Here is a 25,641-nt window from a genome sequence, read left to right on the forward strand (position 1 = left end):
ATAAACAATAAAGAAAAGGTAATAATGGTAAATAAATAGTAACCAATAAAGAAAAGATAATAAAAGTAAAAAAATAATAAGGAAAAGATAACAATAGTAAATAAACTAGCAATTGCCCTAAAAAGTGCAAAGAGAGGCCGATAGATTTTTTAAATTGGAAAATTGGTCTGAGGATAATATTTGTAGATATGTATGTCGTATACCATATGTATTGGCAAATTTAAATTTTATATTTCCATCCGAGATTGCTTTTCAATGCTTTGGTACACTAATTATAATTATATTTCCCGGTGGCATTACCATATTTTCCAAAAGCAATTCAATGCTTGTGCTCAGGATATTTAAAAGCTATTCTATTCCTTCTCAAATAAACAGAACAACTGTTCAGTTTGCATGGAAAAAACACTTGAATGACCAGGTGTGAGTCACATACATTTCCGCCCAATTGGATAAAACAATTGTTTAATTGGCATACAAGAAAACTAATAAGAGGAACAAATTAGCCACTGCAACTAGTTACTGCAAGAACACCAAATTAAAGAAGAAAAATGATGAAGTAAAGAAATGTTGGTGCCGGATAATTGCAAGAAAGAATCTCAAATCTGTTTAAGCTTAGTCTCCAGCATTTCAAGTTGGCAAAGTACTCATGTATATCCATCCATAAATGCATGCCTCCTGAGGAGGAAGGTACAAGTGAAACATCTGAACCTTTATTGAGTAAAGGTAACCCCTCATTGTAATCATTTCCAGACTAGTATACCCATACAAACAAGGTTTCTGCAAAGATGAAGCATCAGCATAGACCCTTCTATATAACAAAAAGGGGTTTACTGCTTAGTCAGGAGCACCCTTAAATAGGCAAGACGTAGTATTGAAAATTCTACCGTGTCCAAAAGAGAGATCAATGGTTGAATAACAGGAAAGTTGTTTCCTCCGTAGAAGTTGAAAGATATATTAGGCCCTTGGTTAATGCTTTGACTGTTGCTGCACAGATAGGGGTAAGGATATTAGTTCTTTCTCAATAATGAGACAGTTAATGTTGCTCAAACAAGATGAATAAATGTTTTGTATGATTACAACCAACCTGACACTATAACAAAACTCAAAAGGAATGCTTGAATTATCAACTGCCAATGGAGAGTTCTGTGTCTGCATATGATACTATTACCTTCAAAACTCGTTAGTCAATTGGGAAAATCTCCAAAAGGGGGATTATATACAAAAAAAAAAAAAAAAAAAAAAAACTGTAATCACTCACATTTGATGTAAGGTTTTTGTAAACTGGATCAGCCAACTGTGTAAATGAGGTGCCAGTGTCAAAAAGGGCCTGAAAGTCTGTTTTGACATTGGCATTTCCCACGTAAAAGTCTGTCACATTTACATTATATGCTGATGAGCTGCAATCCAATAAACACCTTATGATATAAGAGTCTAAATGGTAACTCTGAAGTACTTTTAAAAAAATTGGGTTGAATGCATAGAGCTGACACTCACGATGTATTATAAAAAGGAGTTTTGTTTTGGTCTGAACTCCCTTTATCTCCAAAGGCAAACCTTCCAACATTTGAATCGTCTGGGAAGCACATAGAGAAAGAATTTGATACAAGGCCTGAATTGTACAAAATGCTCGGGACAGAGATATCATCAATGCCAAGCCCAAGTAGACCATCAGGAGCCGCACCTAGTAGAAATGAGCCTGTTTGTACACTTCCACACCTATCAATTGCAACAAGCAAAGACCCACTCAACGAGTGTTCATTCATGTGTAGCACTTAAGAATGGAAAAACATTGACAGTGCAGAGTAATTTTCAGGTCATGTCACATGGTCTAATTCAGTATGGCCTCAGACTGAAATCTAGAGGCAGAAAACCCACTTCTAAAAATTCTAGTCCTGTAGAGAGGAGCAGTATGAGTTTTCTGTGCCTCAACTGTCTTAAAATATTACACCGAAAAATGACCTCATTATCAACTGCTTTGAACAGGAAGAGCACTAAATCTTCAGAACAGTCATATTCACTTTCAACAACAAGAAACAAATCATACCCAAACGTGATAGATGCCTTCACCATTCCTTCCTGTGACCCATCTGCAAGAGTCAGATAAAGAATATCCTCCACTAAAGTTCCTGCAGTGGATGTATTTGCAAAGAGATATTGAACGCTGTATGGGCATTGATCACTAAGTTTGGAGCATTCATTTTTTAATTGACAGAGAGTATTACTACAAGCAACTGACTTGCTTGTCTGCGAGGCTGATGGACTGTAAGTCTGTAAAATGATACCCTGTTTAAATAAGAATTAAATATCAGCAAAAGAGAATCCCATTTCAAGTCGAGGCATACAAATAGATACTATTAAGCTGAGGAGTTTCATTATCAAGGGAACCCACAGAAACACAAGATATGAAGAAGACTGGATATGCAACAAAATAGCCTTTTTCCTGCAACTGTTGTGGAAATCTAACTGAACAATCCTTTGCAATTCCCATCGATCCAGCACATTTTCAGTTTTTTGACCTCAGTGGTTGATTTAGACATACCAAACAACCCAGAACGGTGAACATCTGTGATCAGGAAATGTTTCCCGTGTGAAAGCAGGACTGATCACCTGATTCAAGTCAAAATGGCAACAGAAACATGCCGGAAAGAGGGCTATTTTATAAGTTGTTCTGTAATTAGGAATCAATTTAACTTGCTCCATTTGCACTGAAGACGAATTACTTTCATGACAACAAATAATGCAAATGCATTTAGTAAGTGGAAAAATGTTGTGGATATGAGAGAAGCCGTTAATGTCATCCATAAGGAAGAAATTTTGTCACTTTATCACAATAATGAGGCTCTGAAAGGCCAATGCGATATTCATACATGTAGTCAGTAATAGAAAATATGACTAAAAGCCTTCAACAGTATTTAGACTTCTTCACATAAACCTACATCTCCTGGTAAATTATATTAACCTATTTTCGGTGGATTCAATAATTGGAAGAATCTGTAAATCCTGAAAGCTAGGTCAACCACTTCAAGAAAAGATGGTTAAAAATAAGGTTTTTATTTGAATTGATTGACAAAATCCAATTTTAAGCATCAGGACAGATAATTTATTGTAATCTGTGAAGTATATCTTATATATCTTTTACCCTGCGATTTCTTAAGTATTAAAATGTTTTCAATTGAAATGAGTGGCTAGCTGCCTGACATTTTGGAAAAAGCAAAACTCTCTGGCTGGTAATCCATTAAATTAAATAGCATCAAGTCAACGAAACCACCCTGACAAGTTTAGGAAGCAAAGCCAACAGATATACCCTGCAAAAGGAAAGGCTCTTGCTTGTCTTTACAGATGTACCTTGCATTTCTGCGATTGATGCAAGGGGGAACAATAAAGAAAATGAATCCGTTTCAATGCAGGAAAAGCTGTGGGAGGAGAATGTTAAGCACCAAAATACAACCAGATACCCTTATTGATTTTTATTATGATTTGGGGAAAAACAAACTGATGGACACAATAGCCCATGACTGAAATATCACCATTCATGTAATTTTCTATCCAGTCTCAGAAACCATAGTCTAAGTGGATTTCGTACCCAATCCAATAGAACATAATAGTTGATAACAAAGAACAAATCAAAACTATTAAGTTAATACCAGTAAGTTTAAAAGGGAAAAGCTGAAAATACAATACATTTAATCCATAGCTAGCTGCAGAAGTAGGAGCGCACGCTTGGCAATCACAAGGCACCCAGAACACATCACTGCCCGTGTCAAGTGCTACAAGTAATGTTACGTTGGGAGTGCCCACTTGAACCATGGTGTAGAACAAACTGTCCAGACCAGAGAACAGGGAGTTAGGAGCCTAATGACAGATTGAATTACAATAACAGGGAACTTTATTAACTTTGATTTTGAATTTTGTAAACACCTTTGAGCACTCGAAAACAGGCGCTTTAATTGTATAATATCCTATCTAAGTATGAACTATAATGTCTATGCTATTATCAAGGATATAAGTTCTACAAGTATTAACATACATAATTTTATTTGGGTTCAATCCAAATTGAATATGCAACATAATTTTATTTGGGTTAAGTAATAGAGAAGGAAACAGAACTTACTATCCCAACTGCGAAAGCTTCAATGTTTCGTTCCCTTCCGAAAATGTAAGAGACGAATATTCGGTTAATTTACGACCATGGCGAACGGAATCATGATGATGCAGTGCCTTGTAATACTCATTGCTTCCCTGGACAGGCCAACCATCTGTATCTATCCCATGTTTCCAGGCCATCCACTCTTTTACTTCTTGAGAATATTTATGATACATCTGAAAACTGTTGGATTGCCCATTTGAATTCTGGAAGCCAAGAGATGTAAATAATATTAAATAACAAATAAATCTCAAAGTTGGGCATTCCATGAGGGAAAAACAAGTAGAACGTATTTGCACAAAATTTGAGCCAACTGAAAGCCCTGTTAGTTCTAACTGGTTTCTGACTCAATGATGTTAGTCTTTTTCTACCCCGTTCCTCTTGTTGGGCAGGGCAGGGCAGTGCAGGGCAGGGCAGATTATGTAATGACCCTTTGAATGTTTTGAGTCGATCAAATTTCACGATTAATTCTAACGTATTGGACAATGGAAATTGAAGAAGCCTTGCAATTTAATTTGAAAATATTGTATCGTATGTTGGCAAACTAAGGGAGGGGCATATATGTCTGTTATCAGACAGTTCTCAGAAGAAAAATTATGAACTGCGTTACAATTTATCATTTCTGTACCAAGGAGAGTTGAAGTGTCGTAGTGGACAAAAATTAAAAATGAAGAACAGTCGTATACTAAGGTCATCATTTGCGTAAGGACATGAAGTAACTTATGAAATCTGTAATTGACTATGCGTCGTTAGAGAAATGACGATTTCGTTGATAAGACCTTTACAATTTTAGCGGATATCTTACTGCTTACTGCGAATAATCCCGATAGCTCCGGGCAAGGAAAAGGCATTTACCGGTGGAGATCGCACTCAGACTATAGCTTTCAATCTCAAAGAATTGGTCTTCCTCCTCGATGGTAGATGAAGGTCTTCCTTTTCTGCTGGCCATGGTATGAAATTCAATCTCAGTTTCACAGTTTCCCTTCAATTGTGCTCCTTGAGTTGCAATTAGGTCTCCTCTCCATAAAAAGAATTTACCTGCTATCAAAATTATACTGTCCAAAAATTGTCAGTTGCAGAAGTAGCACTACTACCATAATGTGCGCGCTTTCATGAAGTTTGTAACTTTCATTTTTGCAGTAGACCTTTCTAAGCTTGACAATGTCCTCTGGTTTCCATCTAATGAGAAGTGAAAGATGATAAAAAAGCTTTGGGTGTTCGTAAAGGCACAACAGGGTAAAGAGAGCATTTATAATTTGATTGTTGACCTACATCCCTCTGTTTCTTTGTAGGTAGGGCCCTATTCAGAAGGCCAACCATAAGAAAAAATAGAATAGCTCCTGAAACTGCCACGGCAATCCCCCATATCAACAGCGTCAAATTCTTCGGATTTAGCAGCCATTCTTTCCCTGCCTTCAAAACCATCCATCTGATTTCGCGGTTCTCGGAAATGAAGCGTTTTGCATCACAGCTGGAGCACAGCGCATTATCCAGCAATAAATTCTATACCTAATTCAAACTGACTCTTCTCGAAGTCCGGCGGTGCGCACATATGTCAAATGGAAGCTCTCTCTCTATACAGATGCTCGCTGAATGTGGAAGACACGTGTCAATCACAGGGACAAAAGGACGACGAAAGTCCCTTTCAAAGGAAGGCCTATCGGCCTAATAATAAATAATGAAGAGAATATAATAATCATAAATGAATAAAATAGTAAATAATAAACTCTAGTATTAGATAAATATCTATAAGTAAAGTTAAATATACAAATAGTAAAAATAAGTAAAGTTAACAAAAAGTAAAAATGAATAAAATAAAAAAGAATTAGATTAAGAGAAATATTAAATTAAATAAAACTTAAAATAAAGAAATAAAAGTGGCATGTTGACACATGGAATGTATGCATGCATACCTCTTTCCATTTTTGGTCTATTTAATGGACGATGAGGAGGATGAGATTCGTCCATTCCTTCATCCATTATCTTGAGAAAATTGTTGTCAGACAAAGGATTTCATGGCAGTAGTACATTGATTGAGGGCTTGAGGATGGTCAGTTGTAGAAATATCATGTGCAATTGAGCCTACGGTTGGGTAGAGATTCATCCCCAAAATTTTGTTGCGGTTAGCGGGATTCAAATAGCGTTCAACTCCGGAATCATAAGTAAGGAATATCATCGCTACAAGTAAGTTGTCTCTACTCATATTTTTCAAAATTATATGGTAATTAGTTTAATAATTGTGTGTTCATTATAAATCACATAATTGATCTAATTTGTTGTATAATTAACTTGTGGGTTTTTACATATTGATATTTTCACATTGCTTTCATGCTCTCATATATACAGGGAATTGAATCATGCAGCCGACAACCAGTCAAAAGATGGTCTCCTTCTAGAAAATAAAATTTGGTTTATAAAGGAACAAGTTAATGAACAATCGCATGAATATTTTCATTGTTCTTACAAGGATCATACTCTAGTTCTAGATGTCACCTAAGACTAGATCTCATGGATCCATATACACTCTTTTCATATCACTATTGATTATTTTCATCTAGTTTCTATTGACAATGGATGAGATTTTATTTGCACTTACTCATGGGAAGTCCTTCATTTTATTGTATTCATTGTGAAAATTTTGGCTTCATTTTAATTTTTCTCTAGAACTACCAGCACTCAACGGTGTTACAACTTTAGGATTGGGTTGGCTCATTTTTGTTCTCTTGTGGATAGTATGGTTTTTATGCCTATATTTTTTTATATATGCCTGTAGCATAAGGCAGTGTATTTTTTTCATTTTTTCTCTCTATTTTTTGGGAAGACTTAATGTAAATCATATCCTCAAGCGAGCTCTTTATCTAAAGATGCTTTGTTGGGTTTTTCAAGAATACACTCTGGAGAATGTAATTTTCAAAATTTTATTATGAATGGAAATACCAATATTTTTCCTTGTAAAGAATAAATATTAATAACAAAAAAAATCAAAGTTGATCATAAATAACGTACTTCAATTTGCATCATAATTTTACATCAAATTTTATATAGAGACATAAAGTAATTGAAATTATATGTTTGTGTGTGTGTTAATTTTTAGTATGAGGTAAATATGTAATTCCTCCATTACTTCATATGGAGTTGACAAATTACATATAAAAATAATATTGTTGTTGAACTTAAGCTTTTGTGGTCCATATCAAGTTTTTTGAGAAGATTTTTCGGCGTAAATCACATTCGAATGCATTTGTCGACACATTTCAAACCAACAAGTGTGGTTCTACTTTTAGTTGACGTGTAACATTTTATATATATAACACAAAATTATATTATTAATCATATAAAACATTATTTTATATACACTTTATATAGAGAAAATAAAATAATTTGAATTACAAATTTTTTTTCATTTTGCATTATGAGAGAGATGTGTAATTTATTTCATTATTAATATGGAATTCATATATAATATTTAAAAAATATTAATAACATATATATATATATATATATATATATATATAAATTCAAGGTATGATTGAGATTTTTAATTCCATGTAACATTTTAAAAACTATTAGAGAGAGAGAGAGAGTGTGTGTGTGTTTTATATATGATACAAAACAAGTGGATTAAAAAAATCATATATATATATATATATATATATATATATATATATGTTTCTTGTTCAAAATCGGGATAGATTCATCTTACCTCTAGATCTACCAAGAGCTCAGAGGAATTCAATCTCTGGAGGTGAAAAAATTTCTTGAAGTTTTTCACTCAAAACGGAGTTTAAATCTTGAGAGATTTAATCCGTCTTAGTAGTAGGTACAACGAGAGTTAAGATGAATCTATGCTAGTTATTTAAAGTAAATTATTTTGTAATATATTATATTATTAAAATTTTTAAATAAATTGTATTATCAATTATTTTAATTTCTTTTAAAAATAATCAAAAGATAAAAAATGAAAATAAATGTAACTGTTTATAATTGCAAATTCATTTTAATAATTTAATAAAAAATATATCACTTAAAATGATTCAAATTTTCAATTATAATTTTATACATAAAATTAAGATATTAAGTGCAATTTAACCCTTCTCTTATCCATATCTAATTAGTTAATTTTTATTTTATTTTTAAATGAAATTTAAAAATATATATCGATAAAAAAAATATATAAGTTTTTTAATGAAATTTAAACTTAAAGAAAGAAAGTTATGCGCTTAGAGGTGCAACTCAGTATGAGGGTGATCTATGATTTCATTTGTGCTCAATGTGGAGTTGACAGTGTCTCCTTTCAAATAAAAATGAAATATTATTTAAATAAAAAATTATCTTAACTATAATAAAAACAAAAATTAATATATACATTTGGTTAATTTTAATCAAATTTATTATAAAACATTGATATTCCCATGCTTAGTATGCTCACTCGGTTGATTGTTGATATAAAAAGCCAATATGAAGGAGATGCAGACATTGTAAAATATTTCACTCTCACTCTTAGTTATAAATAATCCAGTAAAATAATTTCATCATTGATAGATAATCAAGAAACATAATTTTATATGAACTTATAGAAAGAGATAAACTAATTAAAAAAAATTATATGTTTTCACCTTTTAGTGGGAGGAAGTTGTATAATTCTAAATTTTGTAAAATTATTTTAGTATGGTTCTTAAATAAACTATTTCGATGTCCATGTTAACTAATTTATTTGAATATCAACTTCATACATATGTATATATATATATATATATATGTAGAAAAAAGTTGAAAAATAAAAGTAAATAATAAATCTAATGTTGATTATAATAAAATATTTCAAACTCGCTATGACAATGTAAATGAAGTATTATGTGCTAGGAGGCTCGTGTTCAAATCCCCAAATAACATGTGCTTGTAAAAGGGGTGTAAGTGTTCACCTAGAGTTTATAGTAGTGGCAATTGGAATTGAACCCATGTCATGTGATTAGGAGAGTGCCCCAATTACTAATTCCTCTAGCAAATAATAACAAGGCTGCATAGCTAGCATTCCCTACCGCTTAGTTTAGTTATTGAATTTTGAAAGGTATGAACTAATAGCCACATTTGAACAAGGGATACATTACATATACTCTCCCTTAGTTTAAATATAGCTGAATTAGAGTAAAAAAATGATAAATAATGGGAAAAGTATAACCCTTAGTTTCATTTTTTTTGTGCAAAGTGTTGATTTTGTTCGTATTAACCTTCCGTTAATCATCTTTTCATAATAATAGGCAAAGTATAAGCCATAGTTTTAAATTTTATGTGCAAAGGGTTGATTTTGATTGTATTAGCCTTCAATTAATCATCTTTTTTTAAGTAACTCCTTGTTTCATAACTAATATTTTTTGTCCAAGTCATTTTACAAAATCACAAACTTTTCAAAGTAGAACAATCATAATGTAAGATAATGAAATTATTAAATTGAAACATTTGCATACTCGTATTTAATGTGGCAAAACCAAGTGTCTTACACAATCACAAAAATGTCTAATTTGAAACATCCAAATAATCCTAATTTGTGTAATAATAATTGCATGTTGATTTTTATTTTTGAATATAGCTAACATGTTTTTTATTGAATATCTTAGAAGGGACATGTGTATACTCTCAGTGGAGAACTAAAAAAATTACATCTCTCTTATATTGGTTATAGAATGCTCTTTTCCACACAATATTTTTTATTATTTTTTAAATAGAAATTATATGACACTTTTAAGTAGTATTTGGTGAAGTATCAAGTAATATGGTGTTATTCATGGTTTTTAGATTAATGAGGTATTTGAATCTCATTTTATTGCACAATTTGAGGTTACTACGAAGTTGAAATCCCATTAAAAAAATGACCTAATGACTTAATAGGTGGAAGAAATGTTGCACTAGTAAAATTCTGAGCCTTTTTCTAGTATATGAACAATGGACTTTCTCTAAATCATAATATTTAATTTTAATTGTATTGTTTGTCTTGTGTATTGAGTTCATTGTAAAAAAAAAAAAATTCCCTCAAAAAAAAAATTCATTTTTATCACTTTAAATATTTAAATTTCCCATAAACATTAAAACAAAATTAAACTATATTATTTAATTATATATATCATTTATAAAATTTATATATTTTTGTACATTTTCAATGACTCGGAATATATCATGATAATATAAGTTATGGTAACTCAGATAGAAAAAAACAATACATAGTAAGGAAGAAAAAGGATATATCTATATATATATATATATATATATATATATAATTTTATTAAAATTAAATTAATTATTTTTACACAAAATTAATTTAGTGTTTAATAACACATAATTTTAGTAGTGGTATATATGTCATTGTTGAATGATTTGGTATTTATTAATCAATTAAGTTAATTCTAAAAGTTTATTGGAATAAATTATTTGTGTTGTAATGTTTTCATAAATTAATTAATATAATTGGATAATGAAAAGTTACAATTTTGATAATGAAATTTTGATATATATATATTTGCAATAACTTCATTTTTTTAATTTAAATAATCGAAATTTATAATTCTACTAATTAGTCAATTTTTTATCAAAATTATTTTATAAGATATTAAAAAATAATAAAATTTGTTTGTTACATAAGTAATATAGTCTATTTTAAAAGGACCTTTCTATGGCATTTTCTTCGATTAGTTTTAACCAAAATTTGGCAAATATTTTTATAAAGTTGAGTTTAAGTTGTTTAGTCTATAGAATTCAAGCACCCCGGAGGTTTTTTAGGTGTTGAATCCATTTATGCATTCAAAAATACATTTTAAATAACAAAAAATTACATTCTTTCTTGAAATTTTTTTGTGGGATTCCAGTGAAAGAGTCCATTTTGTTTATAAGTTAGTCTACCCAATTTTAAAATAATAAATTTGAAATTTCAATCGTATTTATTAAAAAATATTAGTTGATTGGATAAAAATCTTATTAAAAGATCTAAATATTGAGTACCAAACATTATAATCCCAAAATAATATTTCCTAGATTTCAATTTAAAGTATATAGTTAATAAATGAACAATTTAAATTATCAAACGGTGAATCTACTTAATTTCAAAATTGAATATCCATATATTATAATGTCCTTGTCTACTGAGGTGGCAAATTTGCCTAGAGGTCAAAAAATAGCTCAAATCTGACCTTTTTTTTCTCAACAAATCTGACAGGAGTTCTTGAATCCTATTTTTGATGGTGGAACTGGATTCTTCAATCTTGCTTTTGATGGTGGAAATAGAATAAGTGCAGAAAAAAACATTGTAGCACCCTAATTATTGAAACATGACAACTGTAACTACGATTTCCCTAAATTTCTTCCTAATATGATTAAAAGTTTAAAAAAACTCCATTGTTTTCCAAACAAATTTGAAGCCTCATTAGACTACGTTGATCAAAATTTAATAACTTAAATATCAAATACCCAACAAAACTATTTAAAATTGCATAAAAAAGGGGTAGAAACTTTCTTAGAATGTCACGCTCATGGAAATTAGTTTTATTTAAATAAATAAAGTATTAAATATTTAACACGGCTCATTCCCGGAAAATGATAACCATGGATAACTTTTGAATGATTTGAATTTCGTACTTATAAAATATATCCTACTTTTCAATTTTAATATTTATAAAAAGATAAAATTCTCTCATATTTCCCAAATAAACAACATCATAGAGAATAGGGTTTTCAAACAGTTGTGAAAATTGATTTATGTCAAGGCTGGCAAATTTGACTACTTATCGAGTGGTGGAATTCGAGCGTTTCTTATTAAATGTGGAGGAAAAGTGAAACGATTGCGTGGAGTGGAAAGGAATGTAAAAGTTGGACACTCACATGTGTAGTCCTTTATTACACTATCCCATACAAAACACGATGAATAATGTGGCACATTGAAACAACCGACTGGACTGATAGAGAAACCATCAAAGACAGTGCCTCGAAATCATATCAGCCCACCACCAATAACATAACACTCACAAAAGGAATATATGAGGTAGTGAAATGATATTTGGAAGGGGTGACCTATCAAATATGTCACAGAAGCAACCCTATAAAGAAGGAAAAAAAAGTACCATATAAATAAAACAATGTGTGATATAATAAAAGGGTGTAATGATACATGGGATCACTAGAGGGGACCAATAAATCCCATGCTATCGGGCCATTAATGAACGGCGGGTGTATATGCCCACCGTTCGATTTTGCTAAGGCCGAAATCGAACGGTGGGCATATACACCCGCCCTTCATTAATGGCCCGATAGCATGGGAAATATGGCTCGCCATCACTAGATAGGAGGCAGAGCATGTTATATCACACATGTAACCGAAGGATCCCAGGTACGTTTAATTATGATTGATGTAACAAGTTTATAATGGTAAAAGTGAAATAATGATTACAAAATAAGACTCCAATTCTTCTGCACCAATCAAAACTTAAATAAATAAAATTTAATAGTTAAAAAAAGAAATTATTTTTATTGTCTAATGTTCACTTTACATATTGTTTAAAAAAATTTGGTCAATTATAAATTAATTTAAGGGTGAACATATTTCTAAATACGTTATACCCTTGCCTGCCGAAGGGATAATAATAATAATAATAGCATTTCAATGTTAAAAAAAAGAGTAATGTGCTGGAATTGATGGAATAAATGGAATTGTAAGGTTATGTTATAGAGTGTACTTAATTCAAGTGCAAAAGTAAGTCTATTTATGCATTCAAAAATGCAATTTAATTAATACAAAATTACACATGGTGTGTGTGCATGTGTGCATTTTAACCACAGACCTAACAAGTGCCTAAAACTTTTTGACATTCCACTAAGGTTTGCACCTCAAAAGAGATTTGATTCCTATGGATGTTTGCTAGATTCGTGGTTAAGATGGATATATACTGGAAATTATATAAAATTAGGATGATTATATAAATTAAATAGTTGGTAAATGCTGATAGAAAACAATCAATGACAGAGATCAAAACACTAACCCCATAATACATCTTACATTGTCTCATAATAAATTTCACATTACTAAGATTTAAACTTTTTTGAAAATTTAACTAAATTATAACTTTATTTTAAATTGTTATTATTATAATTATTAAAAGAATTAATATATAAGTTAAGCATATATACATTTAATAAAAATCATGTAACATGATTTTTAACTATGGACATTCATGCCCATTTACCATGGAGATTCTTAACTTGTAAATAAACTCTATTACAATACCATTGGTTATCAATACCACATACCCATTGATCCGAGATTTTTCAATTACCAAAATTAACCAAGATCTTTTCTTTTATGATGGATTTAGAATTTCATGTAAAAAGAGCATGAAAGCAACATATGCATACACTTTAAAGAAGATGAAAATCAAAGCCAACGACAAAGCCATGGAACACACAAAACTTGATAACGAAGTTCGTCTAGTGTGGACTACATCGCTAGCCTTCGGTCAAGAGTGGGGAGGCCGCTTCATTGGTCTCTGCAAGAAGATGAGTACATAATGAAATCTCTGTCAATACAAGGATGAATCCCTTATATAGAGTGGCATGTCTCTTCTAGGAGATGTTCTCCTACAAATCAATCTCACTCACAAGACATTCTCCTTCAACATGACAAAGGAACAATCTCTCATATAAAGTGGCATAAAGTTATCCTCTCACTCATAAGTGACATAACACGGACCTCTTGAATCTACGGATAAAATTCAAAGCATACTCATTTGTTCGCATTATGATACAGGTGTTGTCCTTGATGGCAACTCACTCAGATGGCAGTTCACAGTGCAACAGGTTAACTTACAGATTAGACTACATAGGTTGAAGAAACATAGTAGTTTAAGAAGTAAATGCTAGTGCACTTTGTCCAAGCAGTGTATGCACATGGGTTAACAAAAGAAAAGGAGCATATACGTATACATGCACTGCAATAGGAGGAAAAGCGTGTACATTTTGAAAAACCAAGGTTTTGGTCCGAGGTATTTGGTCCAAGGTATTGGTCCTAAGTGGTTTTGGTCCAAGGTATTGACAAAGGATTTAAGTATATAAGGAGGAGAAGAACATTAGGCCAAGAGGGAAAGTAATGAATATCTGATGAAGAGTGAGATCAAAAACAAATATGCATGTTATGGGTTTATGGTGCTTTGCTTGATCTGAACTAAGGATGAACCTTAACGGTGGATAAAGAATGAGATCTAATGATAGATCAGGATCATGAATGAATTATTATATGGATTTATCATGGATAGTCTAGATTTGAATGCTAACGCTTGACTTACACTGTAAATGTTTTGATCTGGGTATTACTGAAGTCTGAAATAGTTGCGATGTTTTAAGTTAGCATTTGCAGATATGTACACTGGTTCGCTTTGGTAAAAACACGTATACACACTCGTTCGGCTCATCAAAGTAGTGTATACATTATGAAATATGATGTTTGAAGTTGCAGTTGGTTCTGGTTGTTGATGCAGAGTTCTGGGTTATGCTTTGTGTTCTGGTGACTGTGTTCTGGTGACAGTGTTCTGAATGTTCAGATTGATTGATTGTGATTTGCTTCAGTGATGATGGGTTGTCAGTGATTGATTGATTCAGTTATGGTTGATTCAGAGAGTGATGATTGAGTTTCAGTGATTGGTTGATGCAGATGTATTTGATGGTTGTATTGCAGTGGTGATTGATTTTGAGCTTTAATATTATTGATGGGTCAAGTATGAAAATTGGATGAAACGAGGCCTTCAGATTAGGGTGTTATGTTCCAGGAGTATCCAATCTGAAAATTTATGAAACGTGGTCCCTGGAGGAAGGACTGAAGGTTGGAGCCATCTGTAGGCCAGCGCTTACGTACTGGTAAACATATCAGCCAATATAACAGCTAGGGAATTAGAGCTCCCTTCTAGTAGCAACTGTAAAACGAGTGAAGGTTGGAGCCTTCTGTAGGCTGGTGCCTACGTATTAGTAAATGGATCAACTAGTACAAGAGCCAAGGGGTTGGATCTCCCTTCCAGTAGCAGCTGGAAAATGAGTGAAGGTTGGAGCCTTCTGTAGGTTGGCGCCTACGTATTAGTAAATGGATCGGCTAGTACAAGAGCTAGGGGGTTGTAGCTCCCTTCCAGTAGTCGCTGGAGAAAGAGAGAAGGTTGTAGCCTTCTGTAGGTGGGTGCCTGTGTACTGGTATGAGTCTGCACCAGTACAAGATTATAAATAGGTTTTTCCTATATTAAAAGAAGACAACAGCAGGTGATTTTTGTTCCACATTGGGTTTCTACCTTAAATCTTGGTGTTCATGTGTATTTCTTATGTGTGATGGTTTGTTATGTTATTACTGCACATGGTTACTATTTATATGGTTAATGAAGTATTGATGCACTAATTAAAGATCAACATATGATGAATTAACTAAATCATAAGTTTGTTGGATAAATGTTGGTTGCCTTAAATATAGTTACATGTATACGCGAGTTACCTTCATTGAAGTAGTGTATATAAATCAGAGCATCAAAAGAAAAAGTTATTGATTTGCCTAATACTAATTCACCCCCACCCCCCCCTCTTAGTATTATTTCCAACAATTGGTATCCGATGAGGTCCTTTGGTAGAAGCTTGATCACTTGAAGGAGATCCGTAGAAACAATGGGAAAGAAGATAAAGAGGAAAGTGCCTCAGAAGAAGAATACAACTCAAAGGAATAGTGACAGCAAGAGAGACAATTGGTTGTTAGGTGGAAGCAAGTATTCAGATTTAGAATCACCTCAGATTGAAGATGAACAAGAAAAAGAAGTATCAGGTACAAATTTTTGGTCTTCTAGTGATACTTTTCTCTGTTCAAGCAATGTTGAAGATATTGAAAGTGATCGTGAAAGAAACATAGAGGAAGAAGTTAAAAGACTCGCAGATAAAATCAGAGATCAAAAAGATCTATTTAACAAAAGGGAGTGTTCCTTTAGAGAATAATTTACCAGATTAAAATCTCAGTTGGTGGAAGGAAACAAAGTAAGGAAGCAGTAAAAGGAAAAGGAAGATCAATGTCAAAAGATGCAAGTTGAACTAGCATCATTAAGAAATGAAGTAAGTGAAAAGAGTACAACAATCAAGAGACTTAAAAATAGATCGAGTTACTATGAAAGTCTTGAAGCTAAGATCCTCTCTCTAAAAGAAGATCTTGAATGATCAAATAAGGAGAATGAAGAACTACCTCAAGCAGATGAAGAACAAGAAAATGAGATTCACAAATTAAGGCAACAGGTGGAAGAAGGAAGAAAAGCTGAAGAAATCTTGAAGAAGCAATATCTGAAAAAGGAAGAGCATATTAGGTTGAGGTAAATATATTAAAAGGTAAATTAGAAGAAAATGATAAATTGTTATGATTTCAAGACAATACTAAGATTTTGGATAATATTCTTAGTAGTCAAAGGTCTCCTACCATCAAAATTGGTCTTGGTTTTCATGAATCTGTTGAAGGTGAATCTAGCTCAAAAAGTGAGGCAAGGAACTTTAATGCAAAATCTGAAATGCTCAACAAGGAGATGAGAGGTCAACCCCACCAACAACCAAGGAAAGAAAATCTTTAAAGAAAATATTTTACTCCTAACTGTGGAAGTGATAGTCAATTATTTCCTCTAATGAATAATTTTGAATGTTTTATATGTCATAACTTTTTACATGATGCAGAAGCAGAATGGTTCAATACCATCACACAGAAAGATCATCAGCTTCCAGGTACTTTAAGGGATATTGTTTTTATTGCAATATGTTTAGTGAAAAAGCCATTGACTGCTATAGAAGGAATATGAAACATTTAAGATGTTATGCATGTAACAAGTTTTGGCACTGTTGGCACGACGAATTTTCGATATGCCAACAAGGGGAACTAACTCGATCGCAGACCCTGATTAGATCTGCTTTTGTTTGGAATGGCTAGTTCCAATGGGTTTTGAAGGACCCCGTAAGCTGTTACAGGTGTTGAAATATTTCTCCCCGGAGGAAGACTTCCATTAAATCAACAAAAGAAACAGCTAACCTATATGTATTAGATCCTATCTATACTGATTATAACTATTTATGCTAGTCCTAACTATTCTAATCTATCCCACAGGAGCATAATAAAAGGAGATTAAACATCATATATAGATTCCAAGTCCAAATGAATCAATTACTGGTTCACAAATGAACGAGGTTGTATTAAATCTTAATTGCAATCTAATTACTCATACAGGAATACTTATTCCTTTCCATACAAATAAAACTTACAACTAATGTTTAACAAGGTTTCGAATCAACAACAACTCATGAATTAACCATGGTAACAAATTATATTTGAATAACCAAGACTAGTCATGAATTGTCTGTTATCAATGTGCACAAAAAAAAAAACATATATATCCTCATGCCAATCACAACACGTTGATTCCAAACATGAAATAAAAAGGAAAATGAATCTGAAAAGAGGCTCTTTCTTGACCCAAACAGTCTTCTTTATTAGCATAATAAATCAAAAGTTGTTCTGCCCAAAAAAAAGTCTTCTTCCTCTATCCAAAGGTGATACTTATGGAGAAAGAGAACTGATCATCAGTTTCTCCCGACGTTCAGCCTTCCCTCTTTCTTTCCATATTCAAATTAAAATATACAAAATGTAATGGTTGATGAAACAGTGAAAACGTTGAAGCCATTGTTACTCGAGCATTCTATTTCCTGAAGAAAAATGAACAGATGTCGGTAGAAAGAGGAATGACTGCATCCCATCCCTTTATATACGTATTGATTGAATGTTATTCCATTTATTCCTTGAAGGCAAATGCAGACAGTGCACTCATTTTTCAACATCTGGCTTGATTGAAGGTGTGTTTGGAGGTAATAACATCTTTATGGATCAGCGCTGTCATGAGTGCTTCCTGTTGACATAGAGCGTGCCTCCATTATGCACTATGGAGGTTTGTATCCATTTCTTGCAGAGTATGTCTTTGCAGTATCGACATCGGTAGTGCAAAGGTGTCGTCTTGATATAAATCACATCTATCTATTACCGAGTCCACTCAAACTCGCCTTTCTTCTCTTGGTCCTCACCTGCAGAAATAGTTGATATTAGCTATGATTATGAGAAATATAACAAACATGCCTACAAACAAAAATCTTGCCCTCAATAAAACCTCTATAAAATCAAAGGAACAAGTATGAAATAATCGGCCCCTGGCTCATCGAAGGTTGCGATGCGATCAAGTCGCAATCGCACATCGCAGCGGGCAGTCACATGCAACATCACCCCTGGTCCCGCCCATTGTAATTTGTGATTGGCCAGACCCGAAAATATATGTATTGTGTTTAATAATCCTGGCGGGTCCGCCATATCGCATCGCGCTTTATGTAAAAACATTGGGTTTCACCGATTATGATTTGCGATTGGGGAGCAGACCCGAAATCATATGTGTTGTTCTTAATAGTTCGGTCGGGTCCACTGTATCACATCGCGCCTTATGTATAAGCTTTGAACTCCGCCGATTGCAATTTGTGATGGGCTTCAGACCTGAAATCATATGTGTTGCGCTTAATAATCCCAGCGGGTCTGCTATATCGCAAAACTCCTTATGTATGGGCCTTGGGCTCTGCTAATTGCAATTTGTGATTGGGGGAGGGGACCCGAAAGATATGTGTGTTATGTTTAATAATCCCGGCGGGTCCGGTGTATCGCGGTGCACCTTATGTATCAGTGTTGAAAGCACTTATTGCGATATCCGATGTGATCGGAGACATGATACATCGCAGTAACTCATGGGAGATAAACCTTAGCCCTTTACCAATGCGAAAAGTGATATGCGATGGAGGAGTCATCAGGCGATTGTGATAAGCGATGAAGGCATTCATTGAGAGATGTGTAAAGAACGAGGAAGCACGAAAAGGGTAAGTTATGCATATTTGTATAGTATTTCTATTATCAAAGCATTGATATAGAAATAAGGACATGATAGAGGGATTTTAGGGTTGAGAAAGTCCCAATGAAGGATATGAATGAAGGGCTAGACTGGGTTATAAATGAATCATGCCGCAGAGACTTATTCAGGGGGTACTAACCATTAAGAATTGAAGATTCGACTCAGCACAGGGTTAAATCCCTGGGATAAAAAGAGATCATTTGAAGAGTTATCATTCAGAGAAATGAAAGATCAAACTTCTAGGGGACCCATTCAAATTTGCTACCAGAGTAGGGTTTAATAGGGTGGTGGTTGATGTCAAAGGGGGAGAGAGTCTTGGTGATTTTGTTGCCATCAAGTCCAAAGGGGGAGATTGTTGGCATTATGATACAGGTGTTGTCCTTGATGGCAACTCACTCAGATGATAGTTCATAGTGCAACAGGTTAACTTATAGATCGGACTCCAGAGATTGAAGAAAGAGAGTGGTTTAAGAAGTATACGCTAGTTCACTTTCTCCAAGTAGCGTAAATATGTGAGTTAACATAAGAAAAGGAGTGTATATGTATACATGCACTGCCACAGGAGGAAAATCACGTACATTTTGGAAAACCAAGGTTTTGGTTTGAGGTATTTGGTCCAAGGTATTCTAGTCTGAGGTATTCTGGTATTGGTCCTAAGTGGTTTTGGTCCAAGGTATTGACAAAGGATCTAAGTATATAAGGAGGAGAAGATCATTAGGCCAGGAGGGCAAGTAATGTATATCTGATGAAGAGTGAGATCAAAAGAAAATATGCATGTTATCGGTTTCTGGTGCTTTGCTTGATCCGAACTAAGGATGAACCTTAGTGGCTGATGAGAAATGAGATCTAATGATGGACCAGGATCATGAATGAATTATTGTATTGTTTGATCATGGATAGTCTAGATCTGAATACTAACGCTTGATTTACACTGTAAATTTTCTGATCTGGGTATGGCTGAAGTCTGGAATAGTTATGATGTTTTAAGTTAGCATTTGCAGATATGTATGGTGGTTCGCTTTGGTAAAAATGCGTATACACGTTAGTTCGGCTCATCAAAGTAGCATATACATTATGAAATATGATGTTTGAAGTTGCAGTTGGTTCCGGTTGTTGATGCAGAGTTCTGGGTTCTGCTTTGTGTTCTGGTGACTGTGTTCTAGTGACAATGTTCTGAATGTTCAGATTGATTGATTGTGATTTGCTTCAGTGATGATGGGTTGTCAGTGATTGATTGATTCAGTTGTGGTTGATTTAGAGAGTGATGATTGAGTTTCAGCGATTGGTTGATGTAGATGTATTTGATGGTTGTATTGCAGTGGTGATTAATTTTGAGCTTTAATGTTATTGATGGGTCTAGTATGAAAATTGGATGAAACAAGGCCTTCAGATTATGGTGTTCTTCTAGGAGTATCTAGTCTGAAAATTTATGAAACATGGTCCCTGGAGGAAGGAGTGAAGGTTGGAGCCTTTTGTAGGCCGGTACCTATGTACTGGTAAACATATCGGCTAGTACAAGAGCTAGGGGGTTGGATATCCCTTCCAGTAGCATCTGGAAAATGAGTGAAGGTTGGAGTCTTTTGTAGGCTGGCACCTACATACTAGTAAATGGATCGGCTAGTACAAGAGCCAGGGGGTTGGAGCTCCCTTCTAGTAGCAGCTAGAAAGCGAGTGAAGGTTGGAGCCTTCTATAGGTCGGCGCCTACGTACTAGTAAATGGATCTGCTAGTGCAAGAGCTAGGGCTTGTAGCTCCTTTCCAGTAGTAGCTCGAGAATGAGAGAAGGTTGTAGCCTTCTGCAGATGGGTGCCTGCGTAGTGGCATGAGTCTGCACCAGTACAAGATTGTAAACAGGTTTTTCTTATATTAAAAGAAGACAACAACAAGTGGTTTTTGTCCCCCATTGGCTTTCCACCTTAAATCTTGGTGTTCATGTGTGTTTCTTATGTGTGATGTTTTGTTATATTATTACTGCACATGGTTACTGCTTATATGGTTAATGAAGTATTGATGCACTGATTAAAGATCAACATATGATGAATTAACTGAAACATAAGTTTGTTGGATATACGCTGGTTGCCTTAAATACAATTACGTGTACATGTGAGTTACCTTCATTGAAGTAGAGTATATAAATCAAAGCATGAAAAGAAAAAGTTATTGATTTGACTAATATTGATTCACCTCCCATCTCAGTATTAGTTCCAACATCATCAGTATCACGTACATCTCGAAATTATGAGACTAATGGTTGTAAACATGACTATTTTATGGAAAAAACAAGCAAAGTGTCGAAATGCATCAATATACCTCCCATTCTGACAATGGCCTAAACATTGGTTGCTCAGATGAAGAAACATCTTGCGCCATCATGTTCCTTGAGAAAAATCATGAAATTTGAGTATAAAGTTGACCCTGTTATGTAACTATCAAATCTGGGCCTCAGGGGAAACTAAAAGATTCCTTATAAATTGTTGGGTCAAGATTCCACCTTCATGGTTCCACTATTCAATGTTTTGCCTCTAGAAATTAGCTACTCATATCAGAAAATTGTCTACACCATCAAGCTCCTGGCAAAATGTTTGTTCAGATGGGTATAAACTTAACATATTTCTAACACCGCAAAATTTTTCCCCCAGGGTCTCCTAAATATTCCTCACATATTCCTTAGTTCATGGTTCCACCCTCACTCATGGTTCTACTAGCCTGGTTCCAATTTGTTGAGGTTTCACTCGATGCTCCTCTATATCTCGTTGAATGGAAAACTTGGTGTTTAGATAAAAAACTAAACGGATAAATCAATGGCTCACTTAGGCACACGTGGTTGGCGGATGATGTATAAGGTTGTTGGTGGTCGTGTGACCAAGAGTTCAAATCCCTGTGGGTTGACATGGCATGTTATATTTTTTTTTGGCACTGTGTTTGTTTTAAATGGTGTTTGGTTCCAATGGATGTTAAGTTTGGCAGTGTTTCAAATTTGGGGGTCGCTCAGTGGGCAGGCTGACTAATTTGGTAGATTTTGATCCCCACCGGCCCCATTTAATTACTGTGTGGTTGTTGTAAATGGTTGGGGCATGGGCCTGTTGGGTGGGGGTTTGGAAATGAAGTCACACCCTTGTTTTTAATATATATTATATATATAGAGGGCTAGGGAATGGTGGGGTTTGACCACCCTCTATTCCATATATATTTTTATATTTTTTGATTTAAAAAAAATAATAACAAAATTGTTGGCGGAATTTTAGGGGTCATCGGAAAATTTTAAAAAGCAACAATTTTACCACTTCAATCCATCGCTAAGTTCCAAAATGTCACTTATTTAGTTGTTGCCAAATTTAGCGGGTCCCGCCATATTTGCTTGAGCTGCCAAATTCAGTTGGGCTTCCAAATATAGATGGAAACAAAAGTACTACCCCCTTTGACTTGAACTTGGACTTCCAAGAACTTATGCATACAAAGTTGGATTTGATTTTTGTCTATGTCATTGGAATCAAGACGAGGAGCTCTTTGTTTTGGCCCTAGTTTCGATGAAATCCAAAGATTTCCATTTTTTATCCTCTCCAAAGGTGCCTGGATCATTCCTCCCCACTGAGTAGCATTTGGTCCTCCAAAATCATAAACATGACTGCAACATCAATTTGCATAACAACTACCTCTGACAAACCACCTTCCCTTTCCTTCACCTTTATACTTGGGAACTCGGAATGATGAAGGCAACACTTGTATCATATGAAAACCCATATTTGCTAGTACATGTTCATTTACGAGACCAATCATGACCCAAGTAAACCCCATTCTTACCAAGAGTTTATAAATCACTCATGGTCAAGTTTTCATTAGAGTCATAATAGAAAACAATGCCCAAACTATGAACTAAAAGGCCAAAATTGCCATCATGTTACATTCATAAGTGATGGAAAACACTTCATCACTTTTACAAACAACCACAACATGTGATTTACAAAATGTGGCCATGCTCAAAAAAGGTTTTGATGCCACCATTTCTCACCCAACAAGGTGAATGGGTCATCTTCTTGTATCTTATTCTTCTGTTTAATAACTTCACCAACTAGTTCCTTCACAGGTGCTTTATGGTCCCTCTGGATGGACCTCCCAACATGTGGCTCTCTCATCTCCCCCCTTGTTGCAGTGGGTGTAAAAATTCTTCTTCATTTAGAGTTTCCTGAGCTTCTTCCAAACCTGATGTGGAGAAGGGTCTTCCTATCTTGTACTCTTTCTCACTGCCATTATTTTCCAACACTTAGAAACAACATGGTTATACTAGCCACAAAAAGTACATGGTTTTCTATGCCATAATTTTTTCTCATCATTATCAAATTGCTTATAATCAAAAGGAACATTAGAATATCAATACCTTATATACCTTTCTTGGTTATCCTTGGTGTGGTTTTGATGAGAACTACTTGCCTTAAATCTCCCTCTTCAATGCTCACTATCACAGGAATACTATGATGTTATCTTAGTATCATCTCTCCTCCATGGTTTTGACAATGGTTTGGATTCTTTGTTTGTAGTATGTTTTTCAAAAGCACTCAAATCATCATCATCATGTGAAAATGAGTTTGAATAATTGCCAACATTGTTTGCCTCAGTTATTGATTCTGAAGCAGGTGATGATGGCTTCACTAAGCCTTTGTTGCACTTCAACTCTTCCAAGGCCTCTTCTGTGGCTCGTAATTGAAGTTGAAATCTCTACTTCTTGTCTTCTGCTTCTTGTATAAGTCTTCTCAATAAAAAATTCTTTGCTTGAAGGCTCTAGTTGATCTCTTCATTTGAATGATGAGAAAAAGATGATGAAGAAGAATATTTACACAAAGATGGAGATGGAGCATCGCCCTTTGCTCTCTCTTGCTCTTATTCCTCTTTTGCCATTTTCTCCTCATAATATCTACCATATTTTCCATCCTATAGATACCCTCATTGAGATATTTTTTCTTCTCCATTTTCCTTCTTGTTGCACATTCAATCTTTGGTTATCATTCACACTCATAATTCACATCAGCAAGAATACCATCATGATACCAAACTTTATATGGGATCTTTCAGTTACAAGAATTAACCAGGACCTTGTCTTCTATGATGTATTCATAATTAAATGTAAAAATATCATGAAACTCACATGTGCATAAACTTTAAAGAAGATGAAAGTCAGACAACCATAAAGACAAGGAACACACAAAACATGTCAACGAAGTTCGTCTAGTGTGGACTACATCTCTGGGCCCTAGGTGAAGAGTAGGGAGGTCGCTTCATTAGTCTCTACATTAAGATTAGTACATAATTCAATATCTATCAACACAAGGATGAATCCCTTATATAAAGTGGCATGTCTCTCCCAAGAGGCATTCTCCTACAAAGAACTCTCACTCACAATATATTCTCCTTCAGCATGACAAAGGAATAATCTCTCATATAAAGTGGAAAAAAGTGATACTCTCACACATAGGTGGCATAACATGTACCTTTTGAATCCCCTAATCAGATTCAAAGCATACTCACCATCATCACATACATCTTCAAATTATAAGACTAATGGTTGTAAACACTATTCTTTTCTGGCAAAAGCAAGAAAGTGTCACACCAATATACCTCCCATTTTGACGATGGCCCCAAAAATCGGTTTCTTTGATGAAGAAATGGGATGTACTATCGTGTTCCTTGTGAAAAATCATGAAATTTGAGTATAAAGTTGACCATATTTTGAAAACTATCAAAGCTAGGCCTTGAGGGAATCTAAAAGATTCCTTCCAGATTCCTACATCAAGGTTCCAACTTCATGATTCCACTGCTCAACGTTATTCATTTGGAAAATTAGCTTCTCAGATATAAAAATTGTCTACACCATTAGACACCTGGTGAAATTCGAGTTCAGATGAGTATAAACTCGGCATATTTCTGATGCTATCAAAATTTTACCCCCAAGGAATATTAAAGTTTCCTCACATATTCCTTAGTTCATGGTTCCGCCCTCATTCATGGTTTTTTGGCCTGGTTCCATTATATCATGGTTCCTCTTTGCGCTCCTCTATGTCTCGTTGAATGGAAAACTTGGAATTTAAATAAAAAACTAGGTAAATAAATAGATGGCCCATTGGAGTGCATGTGGTTGAAGGATATTATTATACAAGGTTGTTGGTTCAAATCCCCGCGGATCTACATGGCCCGTTGTATTTTTCTTTTTGCATCGTGTTTTTTTGAATTTCGATTGGTTCCGTTGGGTGTTAAGTTTGGTGGTATTTCAAATTTGGGGGCCTCCCATTGGGCGGGCCGACAAATTTGGTTGGGTGGTTTCAAACCCCATCGACCACATTTAATTATGGTGTGGTCATTGTAAATGGTTGGTTCATGGGCCTGTTGGGTGGCGGGTCTGCCAATGGCGGCCTACCCCTATTTTTCATTAATATATATATATATATATATATATATATATATATATATATATATATATATATATATATATATATATCAACCACATTTAATTATGGTGTGGTCATTGTAAATGGTTGGTTCATGG

The 25,641-nt window shown here is 34.1% G+C and overlaps 1 protein-coding gene across 5 annotated transcripts; it reads right to left on the reverse strand.

Moving 5' to 3' along the window:
• Positions 1-827: 827 nt before the first annotated feature.
• LOC149264363 (aspartyl protease family protein 1-like) lies at positions 828-5,155 on the reverse strand. 5 transcript variants are annotated; one of them, XM_089389576.1, is made up of 8 exons: positions 5,000-5,155; positions 4,112-4,350; positions 3,682-3,820; positions 2,045-2,283; positions 1,495-1,716; positions 1,259-1,415; positions 1,085-1,161; positions 828-984 (listed from the first exon to the last, which is right to left on the reverse strand). In XM_089389576.1, exons 2-8 carry the CDS (start codon positions 4,318-4,320, stop codon positions 828-830), a joined length of 1,200 nt encoding a protein of 399 aa, XP_089245702.1. In that variant the 5' UTR covers positions 4,321-4,350; positions 5,000-5,155. The 5 variants fall into 5 exon arrangements, with proteins under 5 accessions (XP_089245702.1, XP_089245695.1, XP_089245691.1 ...); XM_089389569.1 differs by lacking the exon at positions 5,000-5,155 and having other exon boundaries at positions 1,085-1,149; positions 4,112-4,785; XM_089389565.1 differs by lacking the exon at positions 5,000-5,155 and having other exon boundaries at positions 4,112-4,782.
• Positions 5,156-25,641: the final 20,486 nt, after the last annotated feature.

The sequence above is a fragment of the Pinus tabuliformis genome, chromosome 6 (assembly GCF_031772625.1).
Source record: "Pinus tabuliformis cultivar Carrire ecotype Pingquan chromosome 6, CPIR1, whole genome shotgun sequence".
Lineage (NCBI taxonomy): Eukaryota > Viridiplantae > Streptophyta > Pinopsida > Pinales > Pinaceae > Pinus > Pinus tabuliformis.